This window comes from Anas acuta, chromosome 7 (assembly GCF_963932015.1).
Source record: "Anas acuta chromosome 7, bAnaAcu1.1, whole genome shotgun sequence".
Classification (NCBI taxonomy): domain Eukaryota; kingdom Metazoa; phylum Chordata; class Aves; order Anseriformes; family Anatidae; genus Anas; species Anas acuta.
In genome coordinates, this window is record NC_088985.1 from 15,123,287 (window position 1) to 15,142,824 (window position 19,538).

General features: G+C 35.0%; 1 protein-coding gene across 8 annotated transcripts in view; it reads right to left on the reverse strand.

Annotated features, from left to right (window-relative positions):
• LRMDA (leucine rich melanocyte differentiation associated) overlaps positions 1-19,538 on the reverse strand; it is a 703,906-nt gene that overhangs the window by 90,562 nt on the left and 593,806 nt on the right. For all 8 annotated transcript variants that reach the window (XM_068687774.1, XM_068687775.1, XM_068687772.1 and 5 more), the window contains one exon: positions 17,688-17,772. In XM_068687774.1, coding sequence (XP_068543875.1) covers positions 17,688-17,772 — 85 coding nt within the window. The remainder of the gene's footprint in view (positions 1-17,687; positions 17,773-19,538) is intronic.

Genomic DNA, 19,538 nt, shown 5'->3' on the forward strand with positions numbered 1-19,538 from the left:
ATTCTAACACAACAGTATGACAATCAAGTGTAAACTGCCTGAATCTGTACAGAAGATGATAATGATTGATCTGCAATGTTAAATACATAATAAATTCTATGAAACTTCAAGAATGAGAAGGAAAGCTGTAAAATGTTGATTAGTACATATAGACACTACTATGGTATCAACAAATAGGATTACAACATGGGCTGTGAATAAATATTGACATGGAAGAATGTTATTTAAAAATCAGCAGTGTGGTAATTTTTAATCGGCCAAATTTTTCTGTGATAAAGCAGAAGCACTGAGTAACACCACACACTGGGCAGAAGCTTTTAACTCCTCAACTATGGAAGCTGATCCTTCACTTTTTCCTACAGTTGGGAGTAAAGGAAAAGTTATACTTCACTCTCTAGCTCAATGTATTTACATGCAACAACATGCCTCTAAGTTAAGTAAGACACAAAGCATTTTACTTTTTGACTGACACGCAGAAGGACAAGCTAAGACAACATTCAGGACTGTTATAAGAACTGGTCAGCAATCACACCAATTCATTCTGCATGTCTACAATGACCAAAAATGACTTCTTATTGAATAGAACTGAAATAATCAAAATTGTTCAGAATATATTTCAGAATGGCATTATTGGATATGAAAGATTCAGAAAGAGTATAAAAATTGTGATCAATGACAATCTGAATGTAAAGTACTTCTTCAAAGTAGCGCAATTTTTTTAGGACTTTTGCCTTCATCTTCCTCCTCTCCTCCCCTTCGTACTCCTAGATATTTCTGAGACTATTCAAATTACTTAAAACAAATAAAATTTGTGCAAAAGAAACTCTTTTGGATAAAACCATGAGGACTTATTACCACTTTTCTTTACTGGCACAAAATCTGAGAAAAGCCTCAAGGTGCAAATGATCTGCAGTCTATTTAACATCATGGTTATTTATTTTTATGGGCACTCATTACTCCTTACCCTAAATTATAGGTACATTCCTGGCTCCATTTCCCACTGTTCTCTAAGCTTTGTAATTATGTGTTTTTTTTTAGATTCCCAAATCTTCCTCAATACCTCATCAATCAAAAATGCATGTAACATCCACTAGTTGTTTTACAGGGCAGAGACAGCAAACCATGGAACCACAGCCTGGACCCCAGATAAAGACCTTACTCATATCCCAGGACTGGGATATATGCCATAGCTTGGGTAGCATTGGCTATAAAAACCTGTTTTGCAATATCTTAAACATAGTCTTTCCATACAAACTGATATGCACTGAATTAGTGTTTAAATACCACAGTTCCTATTTTATTATGGATTATGTGCTGAACTAGTTCTGTCAAGTTTAGAACAGTATGCCATAATTTTGACTAAATCTAAGCACATGCATCTTTTTCCATGGAAACAGTATTACAAGTATGCCCATTTCTCCTGTCATAGAAGATTTTAATGAATATTTTGATAAACAGCTGTTATACTATAGTAGTTTATAGACATAATAGCATCAGTTTCAGCAAAGAAATGACACAGCATCAGAAGCGATCACCTAACAGTTAATTATTTTTGTGAATAACTCAACAAAGTATAGCGTGGATCACTTCAATATTTGGGTTTACTGGACAGGAAAAAGCTTGTGCTTAGATGAAAAAGCCATTGGCTTCTTCATCACCTGCCCATTAAAGCTGAGCTGGGCTACTGTCACTTTCTTCACAATATCTTTAAAGAACAGTGGGTTTGAACAAACTAAATGATATGGTATTGCTCCTTCCCTGAAACTGTGTTTTGTAATTGCTGAACAGAAAGGCTGATACAAAAAGTGGGATCTTTATTAAAACAGAGAATCTTTTTTAAGGGTACTGTGTCATGTATTCAAATCAAAATAATTTATTGAAATGTAAATTGTACTTCAAAGGCTAAAAGACTGCAGATGAATCAGATAGAATCATACAATCACTTAGGTTGGAAAAAAACCTTAAGATCATCAAGTCCAACCATCACCTAGCCAACCATCACCAAGTTCCCCACTAAACTACATCCGTAAGTGCTATATCCAAAGCATCTCTTAAATACCTCCTGGGATGGCAACTCCATGATTTCCCTGGGCATCCTGTTCCAATGTCTAACTGCTCTTTCTGTGAAGAAATTCTCCCTGATATAAAATCTAAACCTCACCTGGCACAACTGGGGGCCATTTCTTTGTGTCTTGTCACCTGAGAAAAGAGACAAACACCCATCTCCTTTCAGGTAGTTGTAAGAGAGCCATGAGGTCTCCCCTTAGCCTCATTTTCTCCAGACTAAACAACCCCAGCTCACTCAATCACTCCTTATACGCCTTGCATCCTAGTCCCTTCACCAGCTTTGTTGCTCTTCTCTGAACATGTTCCAGCAACTCAGTATCTTTATTTTAGTGAGGGGCCCAAAATGATATGTTATTGCCACGCAGGTGTTCAGATAAATTCTGAGCCAGGGTGGGTTGAAGTCAAGACAAGAAAGAGCTACATCCCATGAGCAGGATTACTAAATCTTTCTCTAACGAACACAAAGACTGGAGACGGCAGGTGCCAGACCCTTTGTTAATTGTGCCCCAAGGCTCCAAAGCTCCCTGCCTTATGACATTAGATCAAGCTCCCTTCTTTCCTTGCTTTAAAAATTCCCATTCTTTCAAGGTTTTGCCTTACTTAGCCAAACTCCACAGATTATTGCACTGTAAGTGCCCAGAGACACTGTATAAAAGATACTTCATAAAAGCAGATTGCCTTGTTAATCAGAATCTCTTCACTCTCTCTGGCTTGTTAGCCAAAGCGGCTCTTCAAGACTGTCTCACTGCTGTTAGTTTTTCTCTTTTTCCCCCCTCCCTTTTCCTTATTAAACATCAAGGCAACAGCATATGAAAAAATGAACTTAAACTTCATTCAGCTATGCAACAGGTATAGGAAAATGTAGGAGGCTCTAAATCAGTTAGAGAAGGTTTTTAATTGCTCAAAAGCACATCAAAACTCATCAAATTCAGCCCTATTATTCCTTAGGTCACACAAGCAATCCATGGGATCATACTTGAAAGTTCCTCTGGCTTTACATATTCATAGGTAATTTCTTTTATAATTATGAGAGATAACACTCAATTTTGCCTGTCTTGGCTTCTCATGGGGTATTAGAGTTACATAAGGGAAAAGGTAAAAAGCACAAGCTACTAAATGACATCTATGAGAGCACATTTTTTTTTTGTCTAAATATTGGAGGGATTGTCAAAGAGACAGAAGCTCTGACCGTATTTCATCTTCAGTTTATGATTGCCATTGTTCATAGACTAAAAGAAATCTGACAGTCATCCTAAGATTTAAGATTCATAAGTACCTTTTCAATGACGTATTTCAGTGAATTTGATTACTGAAATTACAACATAATCTATATCATAATGCCCCCCTCCTCCTGATTTAAACATGTTATCTATCAACCTATTACAGGGGTTAAATCTCATCAAGCTGTTCTTAGGCATCTCCAAGTCTACTTCCAAATCAAGAGTCACCAAAAAATTAATACTGATGATGATCAATCAAACAAAATATTTAAACTACTTTAAAAGAGAAGCAGAAATTCATATGCATCTTGGATAGAATTCACGCAGAAGTTTCAATTTATTCTGTTGCCATGTAAAGCTTGACAAACAACATATAAAAACAAACAAAAACCATGATCAATATTTGGATGAGGGCTTCCTATCTATCTAGGCACTACAGGAAATATTCACACTTATGAAATAATTCTCCTTCTTAAGTTATTCTTCTGATATACTGTCAACAAATTTTAGGCTACCTGAGGAGACTCTTTAGGATGTGATACAAAACTGACATTGTATAGCTGTGATGCTTAACAATCTGTAGCCACACTGATATGGACTCACTATGCACATCATAACATCAACATACTGTTGTTTCCCTGCTCCTTCAACATTTCATTACCCTGAAAGTGAAGACTAGGCTGAAAATTTGAAAAGCCTCATCATATATCCACATGTGCATGGCTAAAACACCTGCAGTTAGTTGTTTCAAAGTACAGATCCGTGCAGATCTAACTACAGCCAGAAAGAGAAACTGCCTAGAGATTCCACTCCTGTACTAATATATTTGTTTCCAAAGCAGTGCTTTAAGCTACATATCAAAGAAACCGTTTCCTAGATTGACTGATTCTTTTGTGTGTTAAGCTTGTGAAATATGGAAATTGTCAAGAAACAAAAATAGATGCCATTTTTATTTAGAAATAACATAGAATTTGAAAAAAAAAAAATCTCAAAATCCATGAATTAGGAAAGTCCAAAATACCTGCAAACTGGTATTAAATAGCTTACTTTGGAACTTAAGAAAAAAATAATCCTTCAACACCCTTAAGGGACAAACAATCACAAAGTGAGCAAAAGCTTAAGATAAGGAATGAACTAATTCTTTTACTTAAAAATATAAACATCAGTTTGACCGCCATATTTTGGTTTTGGCTTTGCATTTCACTCTTTGCTCCATCTCCATACTTAAATACTACTTATGATGAAACAAAGTGAGTTTGACCTTCACAGATCAAAATGATTAGACCTTGCTGTTGCACCTTTATCTATTTAAAAGTGCCTTCTGAAGAGGGAACTAGTTAAAATTCAGTGCTATCAGAATAATACTGTTCAAATTTTAAATAACTTATAATATAAACCAAAATATTTATTCAGATTTGAAAACTTGGTTCATTACTCTCAGGACCTCATTTTATGAATCAGATGCTGTTTGCCCTCTCAAACTGTCAACAAAGTATAAACTAAGTGCACGACTTTGTAAGCTGATTTATAAACTGGCATCCTTCAGAGAGTCCACAGAATTCTACATCTGAGCTCTTAAATATGCAAGAACAAATCCAGCAAAACCCCCACAGCTCCACAGTAACAGTATTAATTCTTCGCCTTTCCTTCTTGTGACAATGAAAAAAAGAATGCCAGAGCAAAATTTGACTCCCTGGTAAAACACTGCAGCTTCTTTAAGGAGTAAGTTGACAAAGAACAATTTTAGTGAACTGTTACATGGGTATGAACTAAATATTAATCTGCCAGGAAAACACTGTTTGTATGCAGGATGGACGATTTAGGGTTAGAAGTGCATTCTTGCTTGTGACTTGTCTTGTGTGGATCTCCCATTCAGTGCATTTCTAGCTACTGTATCTTAGCTACAGAAAGCCAGTGTCTATCCTCACTGGTCAAATCTCCCCTAGAAATCTTCCGGGCTTTCTTTGTACTCTGCAGATCATACCTGCACCTTATTTTTTTATTTTTATTTAATTTATCAAACCTCAATTCATATTTTAACTTTGCACTGGAACCTCTTCTGCCTGATTGATGTTACCTGTATCTCCCAAATGAATGTCATTTACCAGCCTTGCAGTCTATTTTAACTAGTTCACTTCTTCCAGATCTGAACAGTCATCTTTCATAAAGATGCAGACAGTAGAAAAAAGTACTTAAGGCTCAGCAGAACAAGAGAACTTACAGACACTAAGCACTCTCCTTCATAGTATGTCTTGATGATCTAATTCTGCTCATTTGTGGGACCATTGAATGAGTAGTACCATTGTACTCCTTTGTTGCAAACACATTTTTAAATAAAAACATATCAGATGACTTCTGTTTTGTTTTATTATTAAACTCACCTTGGTAAAGGGATTACCTTTTACAATAACAGAGTGGAACTAAAGTGAAAAAAAAAACAGTGCAATGATTAACAGTTAGGCAAGGGACTCCTTCAGCCATCCTCCACACTTCTGTCATTATCTACCATCAGATAACAGGACAGAGGCAAACTTTACATCTACAATTGGAGGCTAAGGGATGCCTACATACCTCCTTTTTACCTTATTGTCATTTCCACCTCGTATTTCTTTTTCTTAACATACATGCTTTACATCAGTAATGCTTGCTTCAGAAGCACAAATTGCTTCTGAATGATCTAATAGCTTATATTTAATCTAGTTATTATAAAGTTGCTCTCTTTTTTTCCCCCAGTGAAATTATTATTCACTGTCCTCACAATGTAGAAAATGCCAACTGAATTAATTGGGCAGGGTTTGTTTGGTTGATTTTGGTGGGGGGTTGTCCAGCTCGCCCAGCAGGGCCCAAGGAATGATTTCCATTAAGCTTGCTCCCTTTATTTCATGTGAACAAAAATGACTGTTAAGACAGGCTACTCCCCCCTACAGTTCAGCAAAAAAACAGGAGTTGCCTCCCTCCTATAAGGAAAAGGTAGAGATGGGACAGATGCAGTTCTCTAACAAAATCTCTGACTGAATGCAGTTCCAAATGTACTGCAGCAGTTGGTATTGAGGAAGCTAAGCCAATGTAGGGAAACCCAGCACACTGGCATAGCAGCCCCTTAAGTTTGGTACACATATATTCTAACTACACTCAGGCCAGACATAAACAGTCATTTAGTTTTCCATTCATTGTGAGAAATCAAGTCTACTACCATAAACAGTTTTAAAAAAGTTAACTCAGGCCATGTTCACTTTCCACCTCTCTATGTGTGACCACGTAATACTCAACAGAAGTAAAAGAAAAGAAGTTCAGGGATTACGATCTTGCTTGGTCTTTAAGTAGACATAACAAGGGTTGCTTGCATCCCCTTCTGCATAGCATTCCTGCAAAAGGACTCCTACTTTTTTTTTTTTTTTCCAGCCTACTGTGCTAAATATCATCATTACATTTGGTAAGCATTGTAACAGAACTGCAATACAAATCTGTTTCACTTGAGAAGCAGAGACTACGGTTCCTTAGGTTTTATAACATAGTGCTTAGTACAAATTCTCTGAATTTTTTCAGTGTTTCACTATGTGATTTTAGGAGTCTATTTTCCCCAGTGGCACACAAGTACTAAAATTGCATTGCATTGCATTTTGCTCTCAGTAGGTGGGAAAGTGCATAGTCAATGGGTTATTTTCAATTCTTTATTTCAGTTTTATGCAGCCACAGGTGGGGGGTCTTTCAGGTGGTTGCTTAGCTTTACTAGGCACTTTGGAGTCATAGACAAGCTTTCTTAAAAAGGTCTTACAAAAACACACCAATGTTGTCAATCATGCAGTAAAAGAATTCCTTCCTGTGTAAATAGAAGCAACTTGCAAAATCTCCCAAACTGCAAGAGGCAGAACAATGGATATCAAAAAAAAAAAAAAAAAAAAAAAAAAAAAAAAAAAAGATCAACCCTCCTCTTTTGGGCAAGGAACACAAAACAATTTCCCTTGTTTATACTTACTGTTCACCACTTTCCTTCCCTTCTTCTCGCCAGGTGCGAGCTTTCTGCTTAAGGGCATACAAAGCTAACGAAGGATGTCATGGTACTTCCTATCATTTATTTTTCTAGCACTGAGGCTACTAACAGACCACTGAAACATCACAAAACAGGAAAAAAAAAAAAAAAAGGTGGGGGGGTCAACCTTCCTAACATTTGCTTTCAGGGCTCTGAAAGAAACTTTGATCAACAAACATATCATTAGATCATGAATACTGATATTAATGTCCTATAAAACACTGACAACTTCTTTTCGCATAACAAAGATAGCCCTTTCTTTCCTGAAGGCAAAATTAAAGAAAGGAACCTTCAACCACAGCTTCCCAACAAACTATGCACACGGAATGAAGAAATTCAAAATACATTGCATCTTTTTGGCTGATCATAGCTTGGAAGAAATATACGTTACAGTATGATGTGTGAACCATAAAGACCCAACACACAAGGGAGTAAAATAGTTTCACTGCTGTTATGCAGATGGCTGTTCTTTTGACTGTGCAGGAAATTTATTTCCTCACCTATTTCTCTTAGTTTTTTATTTAGTATTTTTTTAAGTAGGCTTCTACATGTACTCACTATGTGGGAATGAGTACTTTGTTTCTGATGACTCCCATTTCTCCCTCATTCAAATCAGTAACTAACCACAGAAGGGAGGCCAAGGTCATGTAAGCATCCTATCCCACTAAGAAATCTAAATCCTCAGAGAAAAGCAGCTCAAAATTGAACATTCAAATTATTTTCATCATAAACAATATGAAGAATGGTGATCAATATTCATTTGCAGTAGGTCTTCCTACGTGCATATCATTTTCTTAGTAGAGATTTAGCTATTTAGAAACTGAGATGTACATGACCAAAAATAAGTCTGTGTCACATGTTCAAAGGCCCTTATTAATGCATGCAAAATGGTACTAGTCCATTAGGCTAACTAGTTTTCATAAATAATAATCCTGAATCGTATAATATTCTGTGACCAAGTGGCATGTGCAATTCAAAATATCTCAGATCATTAGCAAGCAGTATTATCTGCAAAAGCATCAAGAGACTCCAGAAATTTTCCTCAAAAAAGCATGAAATGAAAGAATGAAAATTTACTTTTTCCTTATACACAATAATTTTAAAGAGAAAATGTCATCACCACATTTCCAACTTTTGATATACAGACTCATGGCATGAGGCAGATATTTACTGCCTCTGGAATTAACATGTGCTCACCTGACAGAATATTTAATTGGAACCTGTACTGTAAAGATTCCTTTTTTTTTTTTTTTTTTTTTTTTTAAACCAAGAGTATAAAGCTTTACTCTGTCTGTTTAGTATACGAACAGTATACGCTGTATGGAATATAGTAACATGTGCCTGTATGTTATTAAAAACAGTAAATTCCTATTTAAACAAGGGTTACAATCTGTGTACTAAGCACTCATTAATGGTTATGAATCAAAATAAAGGGGGGGGCACTTGTAGCAGGTGTGCGTATCTATGAATTTCAATACATTGTAAAACTGTCTGTAGCCAACAGCTTCATCATTTGGCCTTTCTGAGCTTGGAGACAGGCAATTTTTCATGATTTTACTATTTCTGGCCAAACAAAAGGTTTTTAATTAAATATACCACATGATTCCAGATGTTTGTTTATTTGTTCCAATGAGGCTGTAAAAATGCCTGAATGATAAAATTGGAGGACTCCTGCAAAATCCAGGCTAGGCTGAAGTGTTAACCAAACATGGGGATCTCTCAGGAGACTGTGCTCAGCTTTGAACATGTTTCCTCTGGAAGGATTGTAGTAGCACTGCCTACGTCTGACCTTCTGTATTGTAAAAGGTTATCTATTATAAAGCCAAGTGGCAAATTTACTGGACTATTCATTATCTATTTAAAATTTATTTATTTATTTTTAATCACCAGTTACACACTCATTGCATCTTTAGTTCTTTTGCATATCGCAAGATTTTAGATAGGTTTATGGTTTTGGATCCCAAGTTTCCACTTAAGGAAGCCAACATTTTCCATGTTTTTCTGCCACCTTATACTCACATTGCTTGGAGCTTGAGCGTTGTTTTCTTACTGCCAGAATGACAAAATGAGCTATGTTGTGAAACATCAGACACTTTCTAGTCTACCCAAAAATCTGAACTAAGTTTTTTTTCCTCATTAATCATACTCACTCTGATGTGACATTTGTATGGGTGACTGAGGCCCAGACTGCCAGGTTAGTTTTGGCAAATGTGGGGAAAATTGCAATGAAAACAACAGAAATTATGGGAATACTGAAAAAAAAAAAAAAAAAAAAAAAAAAGAAAAAAAAAAGGCTTCAACAGTCAGATTAGAAAATATGCACTGTGGAAAAAATGAAACTGTAATATCTGGAAAAAAAAAAAAAAAGGCTGATAATTTTGAAAGGCTGAGTTTTATATTCCTAATTCCCATTAGATATAGAACTGAAATTTTGTACGCAACTCCTTAAGATGTCGAACAAAATTTTAACCTAAACTTGATTAAACACTTAATTCCTTAAGTAACTAAGGCTAAGTTAATCTTAGTGCCTTTTAAAGTCTTGCCCCCCAAAACACCATTACTTCATTTCAACATAAAAGTAGCACTTCAGGAAGTGATCTTCCTAGAACTTCTTGTCCGCTTGGTCTCAACCCCCTGGGTTCACTTTCAAACCCCAGGACACAGAGAATACTCATAAATTAAAACTATACTGTCTTTTAAAAATAAATCTTAACTTTTGTAACCATCAGGAAAAGCTTTGAACAAAACCGAAAGTCACTTTATATACCATTCCCAACTCTTTCACCCCACCCTGATTTCACATGCCTAGTTGCTCTCATCATGGAAAATAGCAATGTGTTTTAATGCTGAATTTTTAATAACCTACAGTACACTGATTCAACTCCAACATTCCTTTTGTACACAGACAAGAAATTGTTGACCCTGTAAGTGTCAAGAACATGAATTCAATGACCCAGAAAATGTATTTCTTGAACCATATTAGTCAAGGTCACACTCAAATCCAACCACAATTTATTCCACATTTGGGAAAGTCTTTGTGCTTTACATAGAAACACGCAGGCACTGGCAGAGACTTATCATGACTGAGCAAGTGAGGTAAATTGGTCCACAAAAGACCACTGATATTGTGGTGGTTCTATTTCAGTAAACAAACAGATTAAGGCTCAGGAGAGGTACTATATGAGATACTCCTTAATCTTTTTCATTACTGCCCAGCAATAAACCACTCCAAGGCTGAAAGCTGAATGGATTGTGTGTGCTGGACCTCTCAATTCCTTTGAACGGCAACATCTGTGACTGTGTGTCAAATCACACAACGGGGGACAGGTGTCTAATGCATTTGCAGACTCAGGGTAAATACCAATACATGTGGGCTACTGTTATCCAATGGATGTACTTCAAGGCAATAGGCCTCTGTAAGGAAACGTGCCTTCTAGCATTTTTTCCCACCTACGTTGTTCCACTGGTTCCTTCTACCTATTCCTCTCCATTCCCACAACGCAACCGCATCAGAGAAACAGGCTGGAAATAAATTTGAGTGCAGTTTGGAAGGGAAAAACATGGTTAGAAACATGAAATCAGCTTCACCACTGAAGAAACAGGGGACCATACTTTTCACATCAGCTCCAAATACATGGCTTGGCTGGTCTATATGCACATGCAAGGGCCATCTAGCAGTGTCTGCAGGATGAACCCCTCTCAGTAGCATCAAAAACAATTAGTTCACAATTGAGAAGTCTGTAAAAATCTGCAGTTATCTCCTTACACCTCCAAACTTCAAGGACTCCAGCCTACCACTAACAGAGTTTGTCTTTCAAATGCCTTTAACGAAGGGAAACTAAGACAGGAAAACCAAATCTTATTCAAATCTCCTCTCACATTGGCACTCATCTTTACCATCACTTTGCTTCCCATACTTCACTAGTGTAACTTGTGCTTCCATGAATGAAAATTTTCCAAACTCAAAATCTAAGCAAGGCATTAGAAACCAATTTCTCATATCATGGCAGGCAAGCCAAATGACATTTTTTCTTTTCATCATAACAGAATCCTTATTTTAGTCATCTCCTACGGTGCCAGAAGAACAGGATTTCCACACACTCCCCTTGGGGCTGTCATGAGCACAGTACAACTCACTGATGGGACATATTTTCTGCCATTAATAAGAAATGTCACAGATTTTGAGTGCTGTTGCTCCTGGAAGATATTTTTCTGTTCCATGTTACTGCAACACCTCCACATACACACATACTTTTTACTTTTTTTTTTTTTTTTTTTAAAAGGTCAGTCATCTCACTGTCAGAAGATCCTGGCCTAAGAGGTGTGCAGCCTATCACTCAATCTGAAATACTGTAGCTTAGAAACTAGAAATATGGTTGCACCTCACGAAAACTAACAACAACAACAAAAATTTACCCACTATTCACAGGTCTCTACCTCTGAATTTTCATATATTGCATCCATTTACAGTTCTCTTATTCATCCTGCTCTGAATTATCAGATGAGTTTAAGCAAATATTCCTATATACATATATGTACACCTTTTGTTAAAATTTATTTTAGAATTTATCAGATTAGCTGAATGATAAAATACTACCCACAGTTATTTTATGATTATTATTCTCTTTTTGGACAGCACACAATGAGCTGTTTTATGCAGCTATACAGAAAAATCAATTGATAAGCATAAAGTGCAGTTCACATTAAGGAAACTAACTAATTATGATAAGTTGCTACGTAAATTGCTTTGTGACTTTTCCAGCAATCAATTTCAAACTCTAAATAAGCCTCTGGCTTGAAAACACAATGAGTACCTAACAACTGTGTCAATAATAACAACAGAGAAGACTGCAATGATAATATAAACAGGATAATTATCTTTCTGGAAGTAAGTTTTTATGGTGATTTCTTTTTATGTCTGTGATTTAAAGATAGCACAGCTTTTCAGACTGAACGTATATCAAGTTGAAAGCCTTCAAAAATATGGACTTTATGTATTAACATTTATTATTAAGAAGTGTGTGCCAATTCTATAATTTTACTTCTAAATTTGAAGCATCATTTTAAAAATCAAGACCTAATCCTTGAACGATCAATACACATTAGTTCCAGATGAACCACAGAATATTCATGTCTAAAATCTACACATGCAGAGCAAATTGAGGTAGAAAAGGAAAATCCCTGGAGGATCATTTGGGACTTTCACACCTCACATCAACTGGTTCTTTCACACATACTCCTCCTGGTTCTCCAAAAATTCCATCTTCTGTCTGCAACACTAGACTTGGAAAATAGTAGGTCTCTCTGACAACTAGTGGATAGTAAATTCTAGGACATCTGGATCACCCAGTGCTCATTGTGCATTCCAAAGTATACTTCTGCCTTGACTTAGTACGTATCTCAATTCCTACAAAGACAGTAGCTGGATTTTACACCCTAAAAATCAGTCAGAATGCATTATGTATAGTCATACCAGTCATTATTAAAAATTCTATACCTATATACACTGAGTACTATAGCACAGTATAATGTTTGTTTATTTTTCTCTGATCAAACAAAAACAGGTGTATCAAATGCCAGTGTCTCTGTAACAGACGATATGCCAACATGCTTTTACTTGCTTAAAAATGCTAATGTTTAGAAATATCTTAATTTCAAATTATATCAATTCTTCTATACATCCATCAGAGCAAAAGAGAAATTGAGAAGGAACCTCTTCTTTTCCAATCTCTCTCTCTCTCTAAAAAAATAATAATAATAAAAAAAAAAAGGCTTATAAGATTACCTTCAGAGGACTAATGGAAAACTTAAAAATATTCTGGCTCTGGACTTCTAGGCATTGCTTTTGAATGTAGTTTATGACTTTCTTTCTCAAATTGGACTGTTTCAGAAAGTAAGAAAATGCGTCAATATGTTGATTCAAACATACTTCTAGAGTAAATAACAATTTTTCATTCAGGCACTTATAATTCAAAATGAGGGTGAAAAAAAGACAAAATAATTTCTGTGCATACCAGAATGCTTGGATAATCAACTGAATAGATACCAGAACAGGACAGTGGATTTGTTCAGGAAGTTCTTACAAGCCAGAATAGATTGGAACTATTAAAACTTGGCATAAATCCAATCTAAGGCTCTAAAAACTACATACATAAATACAAGCTTAGTTTTTAATGGAAACTGCTTCTTCTTCCTTCCACCAGTAACCTACGGGGAAGACTTACCTCTGGTTGTTCCCAGAAGCAAGATCTCAAGAAAGGGAGTCATTTATAAAATGTTACTGGAAACCAAATAGCTTTGGCAAACTAATAAGTTTTCAAGTAAATCAGATACTAGACAATGTTATAAAATATCTGTTTATACAAAGAGCATCCAGCACTTTTTTTTTTATGGGAAAAACAGATATTCATTATATTTATGATTTAATAACTTTGCTTCTCAAGAGATAGAATGACAAATTACTATTTTCCCCAGCAAATGGAAAGCACTGTTCTTTTTGGAAGGCAACTTGAGTCTGAATGCTTAAACATAACAAAGGGACTTCCTTACCAGAGGTGACATTATGAAGAAGGAATATACAACCTCACTTAGGGAAAGGGGGGAGAGTGGCATTTTTCTGCACATCCAGCAAATTATCCTTAAAATTAGAATATTACAATTTTAAAATTTCTTTTTCCATCAATTATGACTACATTAAGTATTTTAAAGCTCTATTTTAAGATTTTATATTTACTCAGTTAATAAATTGATGATAATAAGGAACAGAAAGGTAACAGGTCCACGTATACAAAACAGTGAAATTGACATAAGCAAAATTTTAAGAATACATTTCTAGTAAAACACATTACATTTCTTTAATTTTGTGTACTGGGAGCGTGGCCATTTCTATTTTAAAACAACAGTATATATCATTGATTTTTTTTTGGTAGCTATTTTCTTAGATCTGGAGAAGCAGGAAGAGAAGTCAGGCCCGTTTTGTTTCAGCAGCAAATTTGAAAACTACTACAATACAAATCATGGATTTTATTTATTTATTTATTAAAGAATACTGTATGGCAGGGGAAGGTGTCTATGAACTGACTTCTTTTTATCAGGGTAAGAGAAATATACAAAATTCACACAACTAAATCACTGATGTCTAAAACAATATAAAAATAGATATACAATCAGATATAAGATACTAATTTAACAAAGACCCTTAGGAGTTTAAGATCATCGTTTTGAAATCTAAACAAAAATAAAGCTAGCTATAAAATTACCACTTTGGAAGGCTTGCTTAATGCAACAATAATTAGGTCTCATAAAGAATCAAATCATATTGCTGTCAGGTGCCCAAAACCTGCACGAAAGAAGGACAATACATTTTCTACTAAGAAATAAATGGGACTGAGCAAACGTTCGACATAGAAAAGAGCTTCTGAGCAACAATGTAATTTATGGGAAAACAACTTTTCCATGATGGGAAGAAAATTTCTAAAGCTTAAAAATGTTTATTCGATATTTATCACTTTCATCATGTACTTAGACACTCAATCATCATAGCATTTGATATAATATTTACAGTGATTATTCCCTTGTATTTATTCCACTCTAATACAGTACTGTCATACGCAGATTCTGTGGGTTCTGACACTGAGAAGGAGATTTTTAAAATTCCTGAACATTATTTGTACAAAATACTGAGTCAACCCTGAAAGACCAGATCCTGTCTGGAAACAATATACCGAATATATGAACATGAAAGGTTTAAGTTACATAGTGCAACACAAGCAAAACAACATGCTTTTGTTCCCCTTTCATATTTCTCCCTATATATAGCTATGAATTTCGCAAGTAAAACTCTACCATTCAAACACTGTTTGCTCTGCTCCCCCTCCCAATCCCGAAAATCTATTTACAGCTGTACCAAACCATTTGCCAGACTTTCAGACTCTGGTAAACAAGTTTCTCCAGGGACAAATAAGAGCACTTGACAAACTTAGAGCATTCTTCTTTTCAGTTTGGGTTGGAAACTGCCAACATTTTACATATACAACAGCTGATTCAATCTTTTTTTTTTTTTTTTTTTTTTTTTTACAACACTGAAAGCATTCAGTGAAGAAAAAAAAAAAAGATATTCATAACCTAAAATAGCATGTTTAAGTATTTCATTCTTTTCTTGGAGATTTTTCTATTGACTCCAATTAATATTTTATGGGCTTGTGAACTTGGACATATTTCTTTGTGTAAAATAAGTTGACTGAGTTAATAAGCCCTGCCAGCAGGTTGTTCCAAGCTTTATTTACAACACCTGGAATTTTGGAAAGATTTCTTAATGATTTCCTTGTGAATACATACACATACATGTATATATACACATTACTTATTGAAGCATGTTAACAATGCCTTTTAGGGCTAATTTTACCTCCTCCTCCCTCCTCCCGCCCCCCCCCCCCCCTTTTTTTTTTGATGACACTCTTTTCTATTCACTTAATACATAATCGTGTTTAATCATCAAGGAAATTTTCAGCATATGTTTAGTATGCAAAGCAGAATATTTATGGGAAGAGTCAAGACAGAAATAATATGGAAGTATGTGAATAGCTAAGGGTAAAAAGTTGATAATTTGGGGAGAAATATCACTCTCCCCTTTCACAGCAAGGCAGGAGGCACTCTCAAACCCTAGTGAAAACAATGGTATTCAGTATTTGGTGATTTCCAGATCTGAACAGGCACCCATATAGACACATGTGTAGCACCTACTATAGCTACAAAAGTCAATCCATACTGCAAAGCAAACAACTTGATGCACAAAAGCTACTGGCATCTCTATGTCAAAGTCAGCCATGAAACCACAGCTCTAATTCACCATCATATAGATAAACATATCTGAGGATACCTGGCTTAAATATATATTTAATGTATTTTTATAGATCTTAGGCATTTATAACATTCTGTTATTCTACTTATTGTCATGCTAGACCCTATTTAACCCAACAGCAGCAATCCAACCTCAAAGCAAATATACTTACCTGGAAATCAAAACCACAACACATACCTTGGCTTTTTTGCTTGTTTTCTTTTTTCTCTTTTTTTTTTTTCCCCCTCTCTCTTTTATTTTATCTGGGGGGATGAGGAAATGGGAGATAGAGGGTTGAAATTATTTTGGTCTGTTTGTTTTTATAATCTTTGAAGTCCAGGTGTATGCTGAAATCCAGGACTTCGGTTCAGTCCTTTCTCTTTACATGACCTCAGTGGCAGAACACAACACACTACAGCACTTTCATGACATCTGATTTCCAGTACAACATATCAGTTTACGCCGAGGACAGGATGTAGCCTGATATCCATCTGAGCCCTTGTAAAACAACAGTGATATAGACTGCAAGGAATGAAAGTCTAATCAGTTGCTTTCCTCACTCTTCCCATCTGAATCATGGATCCTTGTCCAGTTGTGCTGCCTACCTGGTTCTTTCTTAAGGTTTAAAACAATAAGGCATTCTACTAACACCCTCTATCACCTGCACTGTCGTAGAATTTGAACACACACTAAAACCAAGTTACCATCAATTCATAAATACAAGATTGATTTTGATTCTGGTACTCTATACAAAATGCACCTCTACACAAATGGTTTACATGATCACAACTTGGAAAACAGTTGAAATATTAAAATCCCCATGTAATCAAATGCATAACGTGGAAAACACAAGAGTATTGGTCCTCTGGAAATACTGAAAAATGCTGCAAGCTTTATAAATTTTTCCTTTATACAACAAATGTGAAAGATTTTGGAATTTGCCCTTCTTGACTGATCTAGTTTTTCACCTGCTCTCTGAGCTTCTTGCTCCATAGGTATGCAGAAGGAATTCAAGAATTTGCCCAAGGTGCTTTTTAAGTTCTAAGGATTGGTGAAAAAGGAAATTGGACACTGATCCACCTTTAATGTTGAAAAACATAGAAGAATCCATTTTTACTGGGAGGAAAACATGTTAACGTTTCAAAATTATAGCCCTAAATTATTAAACTGCCAGCTCTCTCTTTACAAACATTAGAAAGTTTACAATTCTCTCAAAATTACCAATACTGCATGTAATCATCTACTTAGCAATATTTAAGTACTCTAATCTCTTTAGGTTTTTCTCTCTCACACACACACACAAAAATAAATAACTGAATGTTTTCCACAGATTTATTTGCTTTCACAGCAGACCACCTTGAACTCCTATTTAATACGAGTTAAAATCTGTAGTCTTGACAGGTATGGTTTTCTCATCTAGTGCTTGAATGTTAAATAAAGTGCTAATACAGCAATAACTAATATAGAGAAGGCCTTACAACAAAGCTTACCACCTTGCAGCAGTCCACACCAATAAAAGTTTAGTTCATACCTCTATGATTGGTGAGGTCCCTGGATCCCGAAGGCAGAGGTGTATAGTTCATTTCTGGGGAGAGGGAGGCAGCTTCATTGGAGGCCTGTGTAATAAAACAAATATTATCAGTACTCTTGAGTGAAGGTCAGTGATTATACAAAGAGGATGCATCTGCAATAATGATGCGCTTACAGGTGCACAGAATTACCAGTCATGGAAGATTACTGATAACTGAAAGAAAGTTTAATTTGTTAAGGTTGCTTTCAATCTTTTTAAAAAGCTGTATTCACAAAAGTTTACACAATGTACACAATGATATTCGGTATCATTACTAAAATAACATTCCCATACAGCTCACAGCTTTAAAAAATTACATCTTTGTCAGGAAATATTTGGGCAATGTTAAAAATGTTCCTCTTGATGAAACAGAAAAACATTTACCTGAAGGAAGTTATGAATCTACAAAAAAAAAAAAAAAAAAAGAAAGAAAAAGAAAATGGAAAATAGTTTGAATAAGGTAGCATACTACTCAAAATGAAGCAAAAAACAGATTCTATAATTCCACTGCACTGTAAGCTAAACAAAGGAATCACTTAAAATGATAATGCCTATCATGTACAAAAAGTGGACTTTTTTTTTCTTTTAAGAATATAGATTTTTTAATAATAAACAGAAAAACCCACCTCAATATTGTAAGGAGTTTAAAGAAGTCCCAAGAAGACTTACTCAGAATCCTTAAAAGCAAAATGCTAAAGGAAGAAGAGAGGAAACTTTTTTTTTTCCCTCCTCATAATAAAGAAATATTTCAAGATCCTATGATTCTGATTTTACAAGATTAGATTCTGGAGCTATAGTTTTCTGTAAACTACTCTTAAGACAGTTGAAGAAGGTTTCTTCATCTGAAGGAAAGAGCAGTATAACGACAAGCCATGTTTACCATCTTGATTTTTAGTTATAGAACAGTAATGTTACATTCTTAGACAGAGATATGAAAATAAAGCATCCTAAAGAATCGTCACAGCATTTTAAAAAGTCTAATTTAAGTTAAATGGACTGATACCATGGTGGTGACATGCACTGAGTTTCAGGCATTGAGTTTGCTCTGGTGTGTTTAAAATCTACCCATCACAATGTACATAACAAATGTCAAGTTTTTTAATAGAAGATGCAAAGGACAAAGGACAGTGTTCACTAAAAGTTACATGATTATTTCTAATTAAAAAGATAAGGCAAATAAAATAAAGTACAAAAACTAAACTATTTCTTGAATCTCATAATTTACTAAGGGAATTTTAAGGGAATTTTTTTGTTTATCTTCTGCGCAGGTTGTTTTCAAATTATATTTTGGCTTATAAGCCACAAAAATCAACCAAAGCAATCCACCCAAATCTCTTATTATTTTGTAATTAATCATACATACATATATATATATATATATATATTAATTGAAATTAATTCAAAACCAGATTTTAAAAGGTGGATTAAGAAGTGAACACAAAATAGGACTTCTGGAAGAAAAAGCTTATTACCAGGCTAAACCTGAGAACAACAAGCAGAAATCCATAATAACAAAAGTTACTAGTGGTAATGCTATGTTAAAGTACTTATAAATCTTTTTTATATAGTTGTATAGATGGTAGCATATTAAGATGTACAAGGGTAAGTGACCAAGTAGATTAACATACTAAGCTTTTGCTTTCAAAGACTAGCTTTCAATTTTTATGTCAGACCATAGTTATAGTCCCATTTTTGTCCATAGTAAAACTCAATGTATAACATGAAAATACATCATGTATTAAGACAGATGTCATAATAGAGACAGGTTTGCCAAAACATGAAGAAAACTCTAGAAACTCCTCTGTCTGTTTT